The sequence below is a fragment of the Schistocerca cancellata genome, chromosome 2, assembly GCF_023864275.1.
Source record: "Schistocerca cancellata isolate TAMUIC-IGC-003103 chromosome 2, iqSchCanc2.1, whole genome shotgun sequence".
Taxonomy (NCBI): Eukaryota; Metazoa; Arthropoda; class Insecta; order Orthoptera; family Acrididae; genus Schistocerca; species Schistocerca cancellata.
In genome coordinates this window covers 425,978,585-425,996,519 of record NC_064627.1, presented here as the reverse complement: position 1 = coordinate 425,996,519, position 17,935 = coordinate 425,978,585, and the positions used below count along the sequence as shown (strand labels likewise).

The 17,935-nt window shown below is 39.6% G+C and overlaps 1 protein-coding gene across 1 annotated transcript in view; it reads left to right on the top strand.

Annotated features, from left to right (window-relative positions):
* Positions 1-17,935, top strand: part of LOC126161888 (anoctamin-4-like) — a 312,156-nt gene that overhangs the window by 51,678 nt on the left and 242,543 nt on the right. The window contains exons 3-4 of the mRNA XM_049918028.1: positions 8,647-8,789; positions 12,779-12,961. Of these exons, the coding sequence (XP_049773985.1) occupies positions 8,647-8,789; positions 12,779-12,961 (326 nt within the window). The remainder of the gene's footprint in view (positions 1-8,646; positions 8,790-12,778; positions 12,962-17,935) is intronic.

Sequence of the window (17,935 nt, the reverse complement as noted above, 5' to 3'; positions counted from 1 at the left end):
ACAACACTATGTGATAAAAAGTATCTGGACACCTAGCTGAAAATGACATATGGGTTCATGGCATACTCCATCAGTAATGCTGGAATTTGGTATGGTGTTGGCCCGACCTTAGCCTTGATGTCACTTCCTCTCTCGCAGTCATATGTTCAGTCAGGTGCTGGAAGGTTTCTTGGAGAATGGCAGCCCATTCTTCATGGAGTGCTGCACTGAGGACAGGTATCAATGTCAGTCGATGAGGCCTGGAATAAAGTCAGCATTCCAAAACATCCCAAAGATGTTCTATAGGATTCAGGTCAAGACTCTGTGCAGGCCAGGGATGTTATTGTCGTGTAACCACTCCACCACAGGCCACGCATTATGAACAGGTGCTTGATCATGTTGAAAGATACAATCATCATCCCTGAATTACTCTTCAACAGTGGGAAGCAAAAAAGATGCTTAAAACATCAATTTAGGTCTGTGCTGTGATAGTGCCATGCAAAAAAACAAGGATTGCAAGCCCCCTCCATGAAAAACACGACCACACCATAACACCACCACCTCCGAATTTTACTGTTGGCACTACACATGCTGGCAGATGACGTTTACCATGCATTTGCCATACCCACACCCTGCCATTGGATTGCCACATTGTGTACCATGATTTTACACTGTTCAGTCATCCAATATTTATGTTCCTTACACCAAGCAAGGCATCGTTTGGCATTTACGGCATGATGTGAGGCTTATGAGCAGCCGCTTGACCATGAAATCCAAGTTTTCTCACCTCCCACCTAACTGCCATAGCACTCTTGCAGTGGATCCTGATGCAGTCTGGAATTCCTATGTGATGGTTTGGATAGATGTTTGCCTATTACACATTACGACCTTCTTCAACTGTCAGCAGCCTCTGTCAGTCAACAGATGAGGATGGCCAGTACGCTTTTGTGCTGTACATGTCCCTTAATGTTTCCACTTCACTATCACATCAGAAACAGTGGACGTAGGGATGTTTAGGAGTGTAGAAATTTCGTGTACAGATGTATGACACAAGTGACACCCAATCACCTGACCACGTTCAAAGTCCATGAGTTCTGCGGGGTGCCCCATTCTGTTCTCTCATGCTGTCTAATGACTACTGCAGTTGGTGATATGGAGTACCTAGCAGTATGTGGCAGTACAATGCACCTAATGAGAAAAACATATGTTTTTGGAGGTGTCCAGATACTTCTGATCACATTGTGTATATGAAATAAGATCATCATAAATTTTGAATGTTTTGCATTAGGACCTTCAAACTGCACGGCTGGCTGTGAGGCATGATTGGAATTAGTATGTGCATTATGGTCCAGTGTAGTGATGAAGCTCACTTTCGTTTGGATGGGTGCATTTGGGGGACTAAGAATCTGCATTTCACAGTTGAGAAGTCTCTTCGCCCTCAGTGGGTGACAGTGTGGTGTGCAATGTCCAGTCACAGAATAATCAGTGTGGTATTCCTTGATGGCATGGTGACTACCAAACAGTATGTGAAGGTTTTTGGAAACCCCATTATTCATGGTAACCCTGATTTCAACAAGATGTGGTTCACATAAGACAGAGCTCGACCCCACTGAAGCAGGAGAGTGTTTGATGTTCCGGAAAAGCACTTAGGGGACCGTGTTCTGGATCTGGGGTACCCAGAGGCCACTGGTATGGGCCTTGATTGGCTGTCATATTCTCTGGATACGAACACATACAATTCCTTTCTCTGTGATTATATTAAAGATAAAGTGTACAGCAATAACCCCAAATCCATTGCTGAGCTGAAAACAGACATTCAGGAGGTCATCGACAGCATTCATGTTTTGACACTTCAGTGGGTCATGCAGAATTTCGCTATTTGTCTGTGCCAAATCACTGCCAATGATGGCAGGAATTTTGAACATGTTATAAAATCTGAATATCTGTTGTGATGTTAAGTCGAATAAAGTGTGTGTGCTCCATAGTTTGTGACTAATTTATATTTTTTTTCATATAGTTCAATAATTGTCACCCAATATATTTTGAAAACTTGGACTGACAGTGGGATAACAACATCTTCAGTGGCAAACAGTTGTCCAGAGTAATCTATGTTATGTGTGGTTATTGGAATAGCTTTGTCTACCTAGGGCTCTGATCTTCCACAATCTATGACTGCTTGTAATGCCTGCAAGATGTCCAATATGAGAATAACATTATGACTGTATTCTAATAAAATGACAAATTTGAAGTGATGTGTTCTGTCACTGATGAGCTGGCAATGATAATTCAACATTACAGAAAAATAACTCCATGATTTGACTAGCAACTGGGCACAATGGCTGCCAATGTTGATTAGATTTCCTGACATCCTGGTAACTGTTGTCCAAGATGGATCTTCCTGAAGCTGGCAGCTAGTTGTGTGGCTGTCATCTCTGTATGTTGACAGGGAGAGACTACAACATGTTGGGTAGTAACCTTGTCCAATTACAGAGGTGGGCTTCAAATCACAAGTTGATTGTATCATCTGCAGCTGAATGGCATGAGTAGGAATGTGGTGATGGTCAATGTCGTGCAGCATAGTAGTCATCGAGCACTTGTCTTCTTTCTCTGCAGTAGTGTATAACATATTTGGAGAATGATAGCACTGTATTGTTCTCTGTTGTCCAAATTTATCCTCTTCTGTTAGGCATTATACTTGATAGAGAAGTTGGTTGTACCTGCATTTGCTTGCCATTTGAAGGCTGTGGCATAAGACCAAGTTGCCAAACCGATTCTTCCTGGTATGTTAAACTGGTGGCAGGGATTGGTGCCAAAGATCAAAACACCACAGCTTTGGCTGCCATAAACTGCTGTGTTTCTTCTCTTACTACCTGGAGTACGAGAGAGCATTCTGTATGTCATGCTGTATTATTTCTCCATGAGACTGGGTCTCATTTTTCAGTTGTTCTTCCACTGAGTGCACTTGCTGCTGATTGTCACCAAGTGTTGCAGTCAGTTCATCCATAATTTTTCCGAGCTAATGAGCTTCTCTTCACTGTTTTCAAACCCCTCCTGAGCACTGCCATCCGAGTAAAAATACTCATCTGCCAAGCACATTGTGTCATGCCACATGTTGTATTAGGATTGAATCCTTTCAACCATTTTGTTGGGTCCTGACTAGCATCTCTGCAAAACACTGATAGAGGCTTGATGTGTGACTGACTTGTTGCTGTTTTGGGATCCTTTTGTTTCCTGAACACACAGAGATTCAGAATGATTTACTGCTTGTATTCTGGTTCCTGTCCGTGTAGGCAATAACTTTTGTGTCACCTGATTGAGCCCTGGTGACATACATTATTTGAAGTACTTGCCATCTTCATCAAACAATGTCTAGTTGTAACCACAATCAAGTCCAAATCTGAAACAAGGGTAGTCAATGAAGTACAATGCTTAGCACTGAAAGTGCATCTATTTATGAACATCAGTGTACAGATAGAAAGAGAACTGAACTCGTGGATGGAGCACACTGCTTTTTATACAAACTTTGAATATTCTAAAATATACAAAAAATACAATCATAAGAAGTTTTAAGAACATCCCAGAAATAATCTGTATTACTCAGAAAATAACCTGGAACTCAGAACCCAGTACCAGTTGAAGGATGCCTATGTAATAGCTTTCAGGGGCAACAAAAATTTGATTTTCAGTATTTTGCCTAGCTGTAGTCCGAATTTAAAAAATCTGTCACTGTCTGCTAATTAAGAGGTATTATCTTAAATATTTAACATGATCAGGTGGGTACTACAGTTAGAAACTGTGTTTATCTTGAGGCAACATCACTGAAAAAGTACAATTACCTGTACTTTATTCTTGTAGTAGTTGAGAAATAGAGCACTTAACAACTTCCAGCAAACTTTACACATAATTTCAGAGCTTTATAAAACCTTTCCATGCTGACAGCACCCACAAAATGATGAAAGGAAAAATATTTAAGGCTTACTACATTTTCACAGTTCATGCAGTAAAACTTCAGCTATCAGACATGATGTTTTAATTTATCGCTTCTTTACTTCTGAGTCTATTCACACCACAGTTTGCAGACAGAATCCACATATACTTCTGAATGTACCTGCAAAATTATATAATTGTACAAGCTGTTGTTTAGGAGATATGTCATCATGAACATTGAGATGTGTGAAATACTTGCTTTTGGGCAAATTACCCAGACTATTTTCATCCACTTTTTCATAATCAAAGCATTTGCCAAATACCAACAAACTTTAAGTTTAATTTCAAAATTTTTCCAAATGGTCTCTCACTTACATACTTAACATCAAATATTTAAAACATTAACTCATTTATTATTTTAACATGGCAGCAATTTTCAGCAAATGTGGTATATATTTTTCAGAATAACAATGAGTCATCAGATGCATATATATTTTTGTTATGCTTTGTAACTGATGACTTAATTTTATTCCGAAAAATATGAAGCCATTTGTAATCAGAAGTTTTAAACTGTTTTACACATGGGAGTTCAATTCTTTAAAGTGTTAGGGGTTTACAGGTAAATACTAAATAACAAACAATTGCTGGTGAACTGATGATAAGCAGTGTACCAGCCAACGATGCTAATCTCTGTGCTACCTTGCATACAGCACAGCTTGGGGCAATGTGATTGACAATAAAGAGTGTGAAGTGATGACTTCTGAAGGGACATAAAACAAGTTGCAGATCTTAATTCAGTATTTACGTAAATCATTGTGATGTGAGTAATTGATTACAATATGCTGCAGAAGTATTGGAGCCCTCACTCTGAAGCTGAGAATGGAGGCAGACTGAGATGCCTATGACTCTGTTCACTATTTTTTTCTGTCTCCAATGTTCATAATGGAGAAATGAAGGGTAAATGTTGATTAGTAGTTTACTTTTATGTTTTATGTAGCTTTGAGGATGGTCTGAGAATTGCGTTGGAATAGCTCATTCAGTAGAACACTTGCCCAAGAAAGGCAAAGGTTCAAGTCCCACGCAGTTTTAATCTGCCAGAAGATTTCATCTGTATCTTAGAAAAATGTTGAATAGATTTTTTAAAATATGAGTATATATAAAAAAACATAAAAACTCTGAGCAAGAGATATAATACTGTAGCATGACAGATGGTAGGGCAGACAAAAACAAAATTGTGTATAATTTCATAGCCAGAAGAGTATCATAATATTCATTCATATCCTCTCTTCTTCTAGTGTATTCATTTATTTCAGTATTAATCAGATTCTGGTTGCTACTGAAATTTAAATTAGTGAAGTAAGTAATGTACTTCGAGATGCCTGCAGTAATGCAGACTGAAATTTTAATTAAGTAATTTCAAGTTGCTTCAGAGTGTATTATCACAGCTTAAGCTACTTTAGTGACTCATTAGACATCTTCTTTGACCTGAAATGTGTAAACTGTAAAGAATATGTTTAACTTTGTGGGAGGGGGAGATATTTACATAGGGTGCAGGGTTTAGTACTGGTATTAGGTTCTATCCATCTATCCATCATTTACAATGGAGACACTTGTGTAAAATATATGTTAATTATTTTTAAACTGTTCTCATATGTCAGAAAGTACTATATGGTTTCAATACTCTATAACTTTTCATAGATATTGCAGTCCACTGCCACATGTCTGGCCATTCCAGTAATGTTAATGTTATTCTTTTGTAACTCTAAAAAGAGTTCTTCTTTTCTTTCATTCATTCATGCATTGTAGTAAATGCTTGAAAAAGCATATCTGCATTATTCTATAAATTCGTCTCACACCTCAGAATGTACCACATGGCTTAGATATTCCTTAAAGGTCATTAGCCATTATATTATTTCCTACTGACACCTTAAGATCTGTGTGATTGAACTGATATTTATAATAGTACAATAGGTTTGCTATTTCTTGCATTATTTTGGATGTGAGGTTGTTGAAGACTTTGCTCCAGATAGAATCTCATCCTGAGGCCTAGATGTGAGGGCAAAAGCTGCATTTACTTGCATAATTACAATTCAACTGAAATTGATTTTATGTTTAGCAACAAAAATGTCTAGAAAGTGAATGTGAGAATTTCATAATAGTTGAAAAAGCTTTTCAGAGTTTTAGTTATCTGTTTTACTCAGTATTTTTACTTCTCACTTTTGCTGAACAAATACTTTGTGTATTGAGACTGCAGTGTCCAAGAAGATCTTTTTGCAAGACATTAGGGAATGAAAATATTCAGAATAAGCCAATGCTCTGGCCTTAAAGTGAATATAATGAGAACTACTTCTGTGAGTATAATGTGGTGAACAGACCTTAATGACTAGTTTTTCTCCGTGTTTAGTTTATTTAGATTGCATCGAAGGTACGTTAGACATAGTGTTTCACTTAGTGTATCACATTAATATTCTTTTTCCCAATGACAGGTTACTTTTGTTTGTCTGAAATTGTAGATTATGTGCCATTGTGACAAGAAGACTTGCATTAATGTGATTTAAATTTGTTTAATACCATTAAAGCATTGATATCTGTAGCACTTACATTTTCAGGGAACATTTACTTTGTAGAAGTTGTATAATTATCCTCTTCAATGATAAAAATTATGGTTTTCATTAATATCCTGTGAGGTACAGAAAATTAGGATGCAGCCTATTGGCTGGAGATATAGTTTTTGTTAGGGGGTGATAGAAACCAATTGCATGATTCCACTAAGGAGCAGGGGAGGGCAGTTGTCCCTCCTTCCCCTCTCATCATCTGTTCTTCACACAATGAACTCACATTCTGTACTGCCTTACAGGCAGGTGTGCCAATTTGGTATTAGTCTGAAGAAAGTCAGAACCTGTAGTGGATATTGGCAAGTGTACCAAGAGCCGTTTGTAGTGAAATCTAAAAACCATTTCTTCATTTGTCACTGTTCTCTTTTCAACTGAAAATAGCTGCAGGTTCTAAAAGCCTACAGTAGCAATGCACACTTAATCTTTAATTGTTTTTCTTGCTTTGTCGGCTAATATCACAACTGCTAAAGATGTGAATATAGAAAGTATTTGTATGTAACTGAATATTACATGCCTGACAGCAAACTAATGTGTACATATCTCATACAAACTATGCTCTCTTAGTTGAGTACATTCCACAAATCTATTAGAAAGCGACAGCATTAATATTTTTGTGGTTTAACACACACACACACACACACACACACACACACACACCTGTAAGGCTACACATGCCTGGAATACTTTTGGTAAACTAAAGAGAGTTTTTACATCTAGGATTTTGATGTACCTGTAATGGCAAATTTGCTATCAATATCTATAAGCAGACATGGACTTGTAATAAGGGAAACCATTCAAATCCTGAGGGTCTCTCATTGAGCAATGAATACACGCATTATTGAGAATTACTAAAAAAGACAATAAAAAAAAGAAATGCGTCAGGGAATGGACTGGGATGGTAGAAAATGAAAATGAAATGTAGGTGGACAGGACGTGTATCTATGCACACTGCAGCACTGACAATCTGGAGGGTAGCTGAAGACAACATTTCAGCATTCACTGTTGGTTATCAGAAACAATCAACTAGACTATAGTCAGCTACTGTAGCTGATGACAAAAACAAAACTCTCATGTTATCTCTAGGTGAGTAGCATCCTGAATTGACTATCTAAAACAAAGACTGGCTTTAAATGAGAGAAAATCATGTTTGAGTACTAGGGGAGTGATTGGGTGGGTTAATGGGATGATCAGGACACTGTCATTGTACTCATGAGGAACAGTGCTCACTTCCCCTTCCTACCATTTAGAATTATTTTGTAAGTAGCTTTCCTGAATAGTTCTATTCTATTATTATTATTACTATTATTGTTGTTATTTTAAGTCATCATCCAGTTTCTTTCCTTTTCTCTATCCAGTTCAAGTTTGTGCTCCATCCCTAATGACCTTATCATCAGTGGGGTATTAATCCTTAGTTTTCCTTCATTTTACTTCCTGATTGTGTAGAAGGTATTTGTTAGTGTTGAAAGTACAACACAAGCACTGAAGAAGGTGTGGCATATTACACCACTGACTTCCAATTTGCAAGTTAGTACAGTTTATACAACTAATACTATTAAATTGGCCGGTATTCATCTCTGTCTTTGAACTAATATTTGTAAAACTCCTACTTAAAATCCTAAATGGATGGGAGGAGATGGAATTGAACCCAGACCCACTGCATGGCAACCAGGTGCACTGAGAACTCAACCAAGGGCGTGGACAGAAAAGTGACAACATTTTGCACAATAACTCTAATCCTTGAACCTTTAGGAAGCTACCTCCCACTATTCATCAGCTGTAGTAAAGCACACCACGAAGCTAGTCAGGGACTTTGTGTCACTTAGCTCAGTGTAGTTTGTTCATGAGTCATTTATAGCTTAAAAGGTTCTTTAACTTTCCATGTTTTGGAGTTTAGATGAGGTTGGTGAACTGTCTCTATAGCCAAAGTTTCACACTCTGAAATAGCCTCACAAGTGAGACTATACTAAGAAATGGATTATGAGTACATCTGATTTGTTCCTATTTCATTTTACCTTTTCTGATTGTTATTTTTTTCTGTTGTAGGTGTATAGTGTAGAGTCCTCGACACATTGTTTACTAAATTCTTGTTATAGTGACTAAATGACAGTTAATATTAATTCTACAGTATTTCGGACAACACCAGATGTACCAGATGGCTCTGAGGGTCAGCCTGCTGGGACACACACAATTGATGAAAATCCATCCTATCTGGAAGACTCAACAGCAGGACTTCCTGGTGGTCTTCACAAAGCACAAGATGCAACATCGGTCAGTGAGTGTCAAATACGTTTTGTGTTTTTCTGTTTCCACACCATTATAAACAACATGATATTTGTCTGCTGCAAGTATTTCAGGCCTTTTATGGCCCTAAACTGATGTCCTTATCCTGATGATGATTGAGTAAATCATGGCCTGGATGAAACTAACTGTTGTTTCTCCAAATCACTTCAGCCAAATGTGAGAATGATTTATTTGGTTGATTTCACTCTCATCCATTCCCATAACACTGTGTAAGTGTTAAAGATTTGGTATATCTATAGTAATACAGTGAAATATTAAATCACCTGATGACTATTTTTATTCATATTAATTTAGATGAGTACCAGTACATCATATTCAGGATGCATTGCAGCCATGTATTCACTATGCACTTTTCTTTCACGATCACATTTTTAATTCTGAAAATGAAATACTAAAGAAATAACACATGGACTTCAAAGGGCATTGAAGAGAGTACAGTGTTGGAAAATGTTTTTGATGACTTTTCTGTGCCTTTAATCAAAGGTTTGTGTGTGATGTGGATTCCTCTGTGAGGGCTGTAAAAATGTTGGAAAAATGGTAAGATTTGGATAGCTAATAGAAAAAGTATGGATGAAATTATGAAACTGTAGTAACACGGTTCACGTTTTCCGCCGCACTTCACATAGCGTAGACCGGGAATTGTCTCCTAGGCATGCCCGACATGAACTGACTGGGCACGGCCCGTGCTGCCTGAGTTGTTGTTGTTGTTGTTCCACCGGCAGAGGTTGCGGCTGAATTCTCATGGGCCCTCTGGTGGATGGGACTCTACTTGCGGCAACTACTGTCCATGACGCGTCGTGCCGATGTGCGCCTCCTGCGATCTTTCTGGTGGCTACTGCAGAAACTATTAAAAGTGTTGTGATAAAGAATACAACTTTATTGTTAAGAACAGTACTTAGGAACTAAATGTTCATAGTGATCAACAGAAGCAGTTTTGTCTGACATGTATGGCAGGAAGAAGGGAACAGCAAATTTGCTCAAAACTGTTGATTTGTAACAGGAGCACCTTGAAAACATTACTTCATCATCTTAATTAAATCTGTCTGAGGTGCCAAACCTAAAGATAGCTACTATACATTCTTGTTTTAAGTCAACAGATGTACCATGGTGAAGTCTTATACTATATGCAACAAGTAGGTGTAATCCAATAAAATTATACCAAGATGTCTTAATTTAACAGATATTGATTCTTTTACCTTTTTGCACCAGTTGTCTAAGATGTAAAACTGATTAGTTACTGTTATTTCTCAGTTGAAATTAATGAATGAAGAAATATGTTGTATTTGATTGGGATTTCTTTCAAGAGATTAATGTCAGTATTACAAAATTTAAAAAATGAATTTTAATAAAAGTAAGAAATGGCTACATGTGTATGAGTTGTGCTTCTGTGAGTATGTAAGTTTTGTTGCGTATGTCTGATGAAGGACTTAGTCCAATAGCTGAATAACATCTATCAGCCTTTTTCATTGTTACTGTCTGCCACACAACATCTCTTCTATGTGGTGAGTAGCAATCTGTCCTTTTCATACTGTTGTCACACCTAAGTCATAACTGAGAGCAATACATACATTATCCTCTAAATCTAAATCAGTGCCTAGCAATTTAACTGACACAAATATTAGTTCCATACTGCATATTTAGAGAGAGCAGAAAAGTGACACAGACACTTGAAAGTATTTGTGATTATACTGTAACAGGAAGAGCTAGGTCGTTTACAGCTTGATGCTTTTATAGGGCAAATTCAGAGAGTGAAGGTGTTTTTCCAGAAGTATAAGTAAGTAAGGGTTCTAGACCTTGGTTGTTGACTCATTCTTGAGAGCATTAGCAGATAAAAGCTAATTTGTTATTTATCACAACACTAAAGGACAATAAATTGCAAAACATTTAAATAAAATACAATCATTCTCAGGAAATGTGGTAACATTTATTTTCTGACAATTAAAATCATACATAATTCCCAGATCACAAAGGTGCTTGAATGAGGGATACACTGCATGCTGACCTGAGTTTGATCACTGATTTGAAGATATTGAGACAATGCTAGCTAAAATTTTTAAATAAGGTTCCCAAATTGGAGAATTTAGAACCCTGAACAGAGAATATCATTATGCCCAATAGAACAGGACCAGAAGGAGAAGAAAAAGATGTAGAAAAACTAAAGCAAGAACAGAATTTACCATGGAGATTTTATAACTATTTTATTAATGGACATAGCAAAAAATGGAAGCTAGTTTCTTATTTAAAAGTCAAGAGGATTTTGCAGACATATTGCAATAAGTCCTTTTATGTGGTATGACATTATCAAGCCCCCAAACAAAGTGTGTTAAAAGCCACTCTTCACACAGTTGTCCACTCATTCCTAGACTCATTTAAGATGCAAATAGTAACTTGTTCTGTTGCTGCAAAAACAGGAATAAGTGAACGCAAATTTTCATTCTGTTACAAATCAGTTGCTTGAAAATCAAGTAGTAAATTTATATTAGGTTATCCAGATTTTGGTTTTCTGTGGTTAAAATCTAATTTTAATTCCTTCTGCCTTGCTAATCAAGGAGCATGGGGTAACTGGTCACTTATTACCTTTGCGATATATCACAAATAAAATTGCCTGAAACAGGCACTGCTTACTGATGTGTTTTTCCTGGGGCCATTAACGCCTAGTGATACTATAATATCTAACATCATTTTAACCACTTAGGATAAGTTGACAGAAAGAACTTTTGTAGTTAGAATGAGGCACACATTTTGTACAGTGCTATCCTGTGACTGTTTAATTTGGGGAATGAAATTTCTTGTAGGGCAATATCATGCTACGCAATTGAAGTTCCACATCTGCTTGTAACAGATGTTACAAAATAGGTGTGAAACTATACACTACATGCCATATCTTTTCACCAGAAATTTTTAGGATATCTGATATTGCTTGTATGATGAAATTTAATTGCACAATACTGATATTTAAAAAAACAAGAAACTCCACAGTCTGACATCATGGGCCACACATATTTGACTGAACATGCTGTCATCCTTTTCCCATGGAGTTATTGGATCTCAGTGTGGAGTATGTGGCTTGCAGGTTATTCAACCAGTTGATAGTGTTCATTTTCCTAAGCCTGTGGTGTTCCTTCTGTTTTATACAGGGTGTCCCAAGAGGACAGTGATATACCAGGAACATTCATCTGAAGCATAAAACTTTATGTGGTTGTATGCTGTGTTCTGGATGTTTTCTAATGTCATTTTTATACCTCTTGAATAACTCAAAAACTGTGGCCTCTAGTAAAAATGTGCTGCAGTACAAAATTAAACTACATTAAATTTCCTACAAAAAGGTCCTATTAATTTTTTCTCTGGGACTAATAGTTTGCGTGAAGAGAGTGAGAGAGTACTGAACATCTCTTGTGACACACATATGCTGTAGCTTAGGTAGTTTTTGTAGGCCAGTTTGAGGTTGATTACTCTTAACTTCCTCTACACTACTGTGATATATTGTAAACAAAGATAATGTATTGAATAATACAGAAAATGAATAACACTGTGCATTAAATGTGTTCTATTTCAGAAACCATTTGGAATAGGTATATGACCATATGAAATTTTTTGCTTCAAATAATCATTCCTGTCATATCCCTCAATATTGACCATTCCTCTTGGAACATCCTGTGTAACTTTATATTTGCTCTTGCAAGGCTGAGGGCACCTCACCCAATCCTGCCGCAACAAAAAAAGTACTTCATAGTATCAGAAATTTAGCTTGGGTCCTCAGAGGGGAAGTCAGGATGCTGCCACTTAGCTATGGAAGAGGAACCAACAATGTTTTAAAAATACACATTCCAAAATTGTGATCTATTATTGGCAGTTTTAAGATGGAGTTTATTAATAATGCTTTAATGCTTAGCAAAATTGCATTGAAAATGTGCATATGTGTGTGTGTGTCCACTAAAATGTTTTATTATTTATAGCTTCCTGACACAGAAACACTAATGTTTCGAGATGGACGTCGCCGTATTGACATGGTTCTTGTATATGAGGAAGAAGAGCTAGGTGTCATGACAGAAGCAGAGATGTTACGAAGGGAGAGAAGACGTGTCTTCCAGGAGAACCTCCTTGCTGCTGGGTTGGAGCTAGAGCTGGAGGGGAAAGAGGTAAGTATTAACACCAGCATAAAAAATAATGGTGATCACTAGAAATAAATTCCATGACCTCCTGTCAGGGGCCAGCAGTGCTAAACAGTAGATTACAGAGGTGATTAAAAAGTGTAAATAAATGACATATTTGTAAACTTTGTTCTGAAAGATAATAATCTAAATGTGACTTGAGATTATTTATTTTGTTGCCTTTGAAAATAAAAAAGAACATGTACAGTCATCTACATTACCCAAAAAAGGGGAGACACAGTCTATGGTACCTACAATTTTTCCCTTTAAAATTGAGATTTTATTGATATTGTAAAATTATAATAAAATTCCTGTACTGCCAGTAGACATATATGAAAGTGCATACACAATCCTAGCTTTCAGAAGTAATATTTTTTTTCCACAGGGAAGACAGAGAAGTTCAAAAATGAAGGATAAGAAGCTCAGACCCATCATCCATCTCATGGTGGCTCTAAGTTACCTGCCCTTCCATTTTCATGTGAATTTTTCTTTTGACACTACTGATAATGTAAACCTTTTTTATGTTAACTGTGAATTGCTCCTGTTACATTAAGCAGGTGATCATATTGTTTTGGCTCATCAGTGTAACTGAATGCTTCGTAGAAACAATAGCTTGTTAACTTCCTACCCTGTGTGGAAAATTTTTTGTTCCACATTGAAGACACAAAAGTTTTAACTTGTTAATACTGGCAGAAGTTCATTATGTAGTGAATAACACTTGTGTATCATCTCTGTAGGAATGTATACACTCAAAGAATTAAACAGATCACACAGCAGAATAAAAAACAAAAAAAACTTATAGTTACTCAAGGCGCTATTGTATTTACGTATAATGGAATTCTTCAGATTATGAAGTGTATAGACACTTTGTTTGAAGTTTGAAAACATAGATTTCATATTATACTATTGAAAATAAGTTAATACTCTGTAAAATCTTTGGAAAACATCTTTGGAAAAAGTTACTAAGGTGCCATAATAAAAAAGACCCCTTTTTGTTTGTGACAGTTTAAGTTATACAGCTAATAATTCTTCAGAAATCCATCATGTTGTGATTGTGTTATGAAACCACATTAATCTATATTGAGATATGTGAAACCCACTCAAACAGCTGAATGCACTAAAGCACCCACTTCTGAGACGCGGGGGAGAATGCCAGCTCTGGATTGAGTCTGCCTTGCATATTATCGTTGGGGCCAATTTACCAGACTGTCTGGATTTGGTTTTTCGGCAGTTATCCATATCCACATAGGTGAATACTGAATTGGTTCCCACATTTCACCACAGACACATTCTACACAAGCACTTGGAAAAATGATGTCAGATATGACCATACAATATATACTACACGCCGTCATAAGAGGTACACAGATTTCACCCTGGGGAAGATGGGGAGGGGAGGGGGGAGGGGGGGGTCTGGAAGGAGCTATGTAAAATTCCCTTGGGAATGATGACACCATCTTAATAATAGTATATCTGTATTATAGTACCTATTTATATACAGTATCTGTATCTATCTAGTATACATATAGTGTATCTTAATAATAGATTTGGTATACACGAAATGGGAGAAGTACCATACCAGTCCAAACCTAGCCCCCCAGGGGCTCAGCATTCATTTGCTGAGTACGGGCTTGGCGACCCCGGGGTCCTGAGCTGGGGACTGGTCAGCGCTGCCAGTCTCCTGTCACCGTAACCCCCGGACATGTTTCAGCGACCACCGCATGGCGCATGTTGTGTGCTGCAGGGAATGGTAATCTTGGCTTGACCGCCTGGATTGCGAGGAAGGTAAACCTCTATAAAAAACCCTCAATCTTACGGTGTGCTGCGCGCCTATAAGATGCATGGCTGTTGGGGTGGAACAGTCGCAAGCGGGCAACCTCTGGGGCACCTGCCGCACCCCAGTTGTATAAGGCTTACCTAGGCACGCGGGGCTCTGTCTAGGTGGACTTCTAGTTCCCTAGCTGCTCGTGGGACTGAGATGGAACCCTCGAACTTTTATTCTTCTCCTGCCAGCGGAAAGGGTGGACCGCTGGTGGGTTCTAACACCCAATCCAACAAGAGGGCTCATGTAGCCAGTCCTCCTGATTCAGGTAGTAGTAACAGAACGCATGCTGCTTCGCAGAATGTGTTTTTCATAATTAAAAGAAAAGATGGGAGTTTTGAAAAAGTTTCGCCATTTTATATACAGAAGGGCTTAGAAGGTATTGCTGGCACATTAAAATCTGTAAAGCGCTTGCGAAATGGCACCTTGTTGGTTGAAACATCTAGCTTCCAGCAAGTCCAGAACCTTCAGAAGGCACAATTTCTTGGTGAATTTGCGATAGAGACTGAATTTCACAACACCTTGAACTACAGCAAGGGTGTTGTGACTTGCAGAGATCTCGTTGACATTCCCCAAGACGAACTGAAGGCTGAATGGTCCCGGGAAGGAATTGTCGACGTGTAACACATTATGAAATGGGTGGATGGTGCTCTCATAAAGACTGACTCATTTATCCTTACATTTAACAGTACCAAATTGCCAGAGCATGTGAAGGCAGGTTTCCTACGTCTCAGTGTACGGCCTTATTACCCCAACCCCATGCGGTGTTTTAAATGCCAACACTTTGGACACACTACTCTCGGCTGTAAAGGGGAAGCCACTTGCGGGAATTGTGGTAAAGCCGCCCATGAGGGAGTTGGTTGCTCCTCTCCTCCCAAGTGTGTCAACTGCTCTGGGGATCACCCTGTGTGGAGTAGGGAATGCAGAGTTTTCCTTGAGGAACGGAAGATCCAGGAACTAAAAACTACAAAACGCATCCCGTATGGCGAGGCGAAGAAAATTTACAAGTCCATGCAGCCACCCACGTTCGCTGCTTCCTTTTCTTCCATTCTCAAACAATCAGTCATGAAAACCAATGCTGCTACACAAACGGAGGTTGCTACTGTCAGCACTAGCACCTGCGCTTGTCAATGTTCAATGTACGTGTGCTGCTGCCGTTCCTGTGACGCCTGCTGCTCCCCCCCCCGGCCTTCTGACCAGGCCGTAGTAGCTGACATCATGGAACTTCCTGCCCCTTCCCGGGTCCAGTCTTGTGCACTGCCCAGCGCTGCTACACCCCCTACTGCTTCTGAGGTTTTGACTCCAATTCCACCTCAGGCCAGAACATCGAAGCCAAAGACAAAGGTGAAGACTCGCCCACTAAAGGAGACTGCAGTTATACAGTCTCCTGATGTGGATGTCATTCTCTCTGACGTCTCTCTTGACTCCTCTTCTGAGGCGATGGAGGTTGATGTCAGACTGGGGCAATCATCTCGCCCCAAAACTGAGCCTCCACCTGTTGTGGGCTCTCCTCCCCAACAGAAAGTGAGGATGAAGGTACTCCCACCCTGATAGATGGCTCCCATTATACAGTGGAACATGAATGGATTCTGGGTACATGTGGAGGAACTGAACCTCCTAGCACGGCAACGCCCCCTGTGCTTGTGTTTACAGGAAACACATTTAAAACCATCTGATGTTCCTGTACTAAGAGGCTATACATCATATCGCAAAGATGACCTAACTGGAGAAAGGGCCAAAGGCGGAGTCGCTGTGTTTGTCAATAATGACCACCACTCCTCTGCTCTCCCCCTGGATACTGATCTGCAAGCAGTTGCAGTTGAAATTCATTCACCTCGGAGGCTTACCGTTTGCTCCCTTTATTTACCCCCTCTGGATGCAATGACCTTAGACGCTCTCACAGATCTTATCGACCAACTCCCCCGCCCATTTCTCCTCCTGGGAGACTTCAATGCTCATCATGTCCTGTGGGGCTCCACTTCTCTTTGCGCTCGAGATCGAATTTTGGAGAGCCTCCTAACATCTCAAGTGTTGTGCATCATCAACACAGGTACTCCGACTCATTTCTCTACTGCTACAGGGTCATTCTCAGCCATTGACCTATCTTTCTGCTCTCCAACCCTCACCGACTCTGTTAACTGGGAGGTCATTGACAACCTTCATTCCAGCGATCACTTCCCTATCCGCATTCATCTCCTGGATGGTGTATTGCTGGAGCAGCGGCCACCATCATGGATGATTGGCAGGGCTAACTGGCCACTGTTCACTCGGTTGGCTGTCTTTGACCACCACAAAAACGTACAGGAATGGGTGGATCACATCACACTTGTGGTCCTTCATGCTGCTGACCTGTCCATACCACAGTCTTCTGGCACTCGTAAGCGGCGCCTTGTGCCTTGGTGGACAGAAGAGTGCCGTTCAGCCATCTGGGACAGGCATGTGGCTCTTCGCCGATTTAAATGCCGCCCAACAGCGGTCAATCTTACCGCCTTTCAAATCGTGAGAGCCAGGGCATGCCGTGTCATTAAAGAGAGCAAGAAAAGGTCATGGCAGGTGTTCCTGGACTGCACCAACTGTTCCACTTGTTCCACAAAACTATGGGAAGCCATCCGGAGGATTTCCGGTAAACATAGCCGTTTACCAATAGCTGCTGTCCTGAACCAGGGATGCCTCCAAACGACACCCAGAGCCATTGCTCAGATGCTGGCAGAGCATTTTCGACAAAGTACTGCCACTGCAAATCAGGATCCAGCATTTCGTCACTACCGTACGACTGTCGAAAGAGCGACCTTGGACTTTCGGTCGAACAGTTCTGAGGCCTACAATTCCCCTTTCTCCATGTGGGAACTTGAATCGGCACTTACTGAGACTTCTGACACTGCACCGGGTTACGACCGCACCCAGTACTCCATGCTTCGACATCTGCCAGCGGCGTCAAAGGAAATCCTCCTCGAATGTTTTAATCTCATATGGCAGACAGGAGTGTTCCCCACCTCGTGGAGGGAGGCAATCCTCATCCCTCTCCTCAAACCAGGAAAGGACCGCACATGTCCCAGTAGTTATCGTAGTATCGCCTTGACAAGCTGTGTCGGAAAGACCCTGGAACAGATGGTTAACCGGCATCTGGTCTGGCTGTTAGA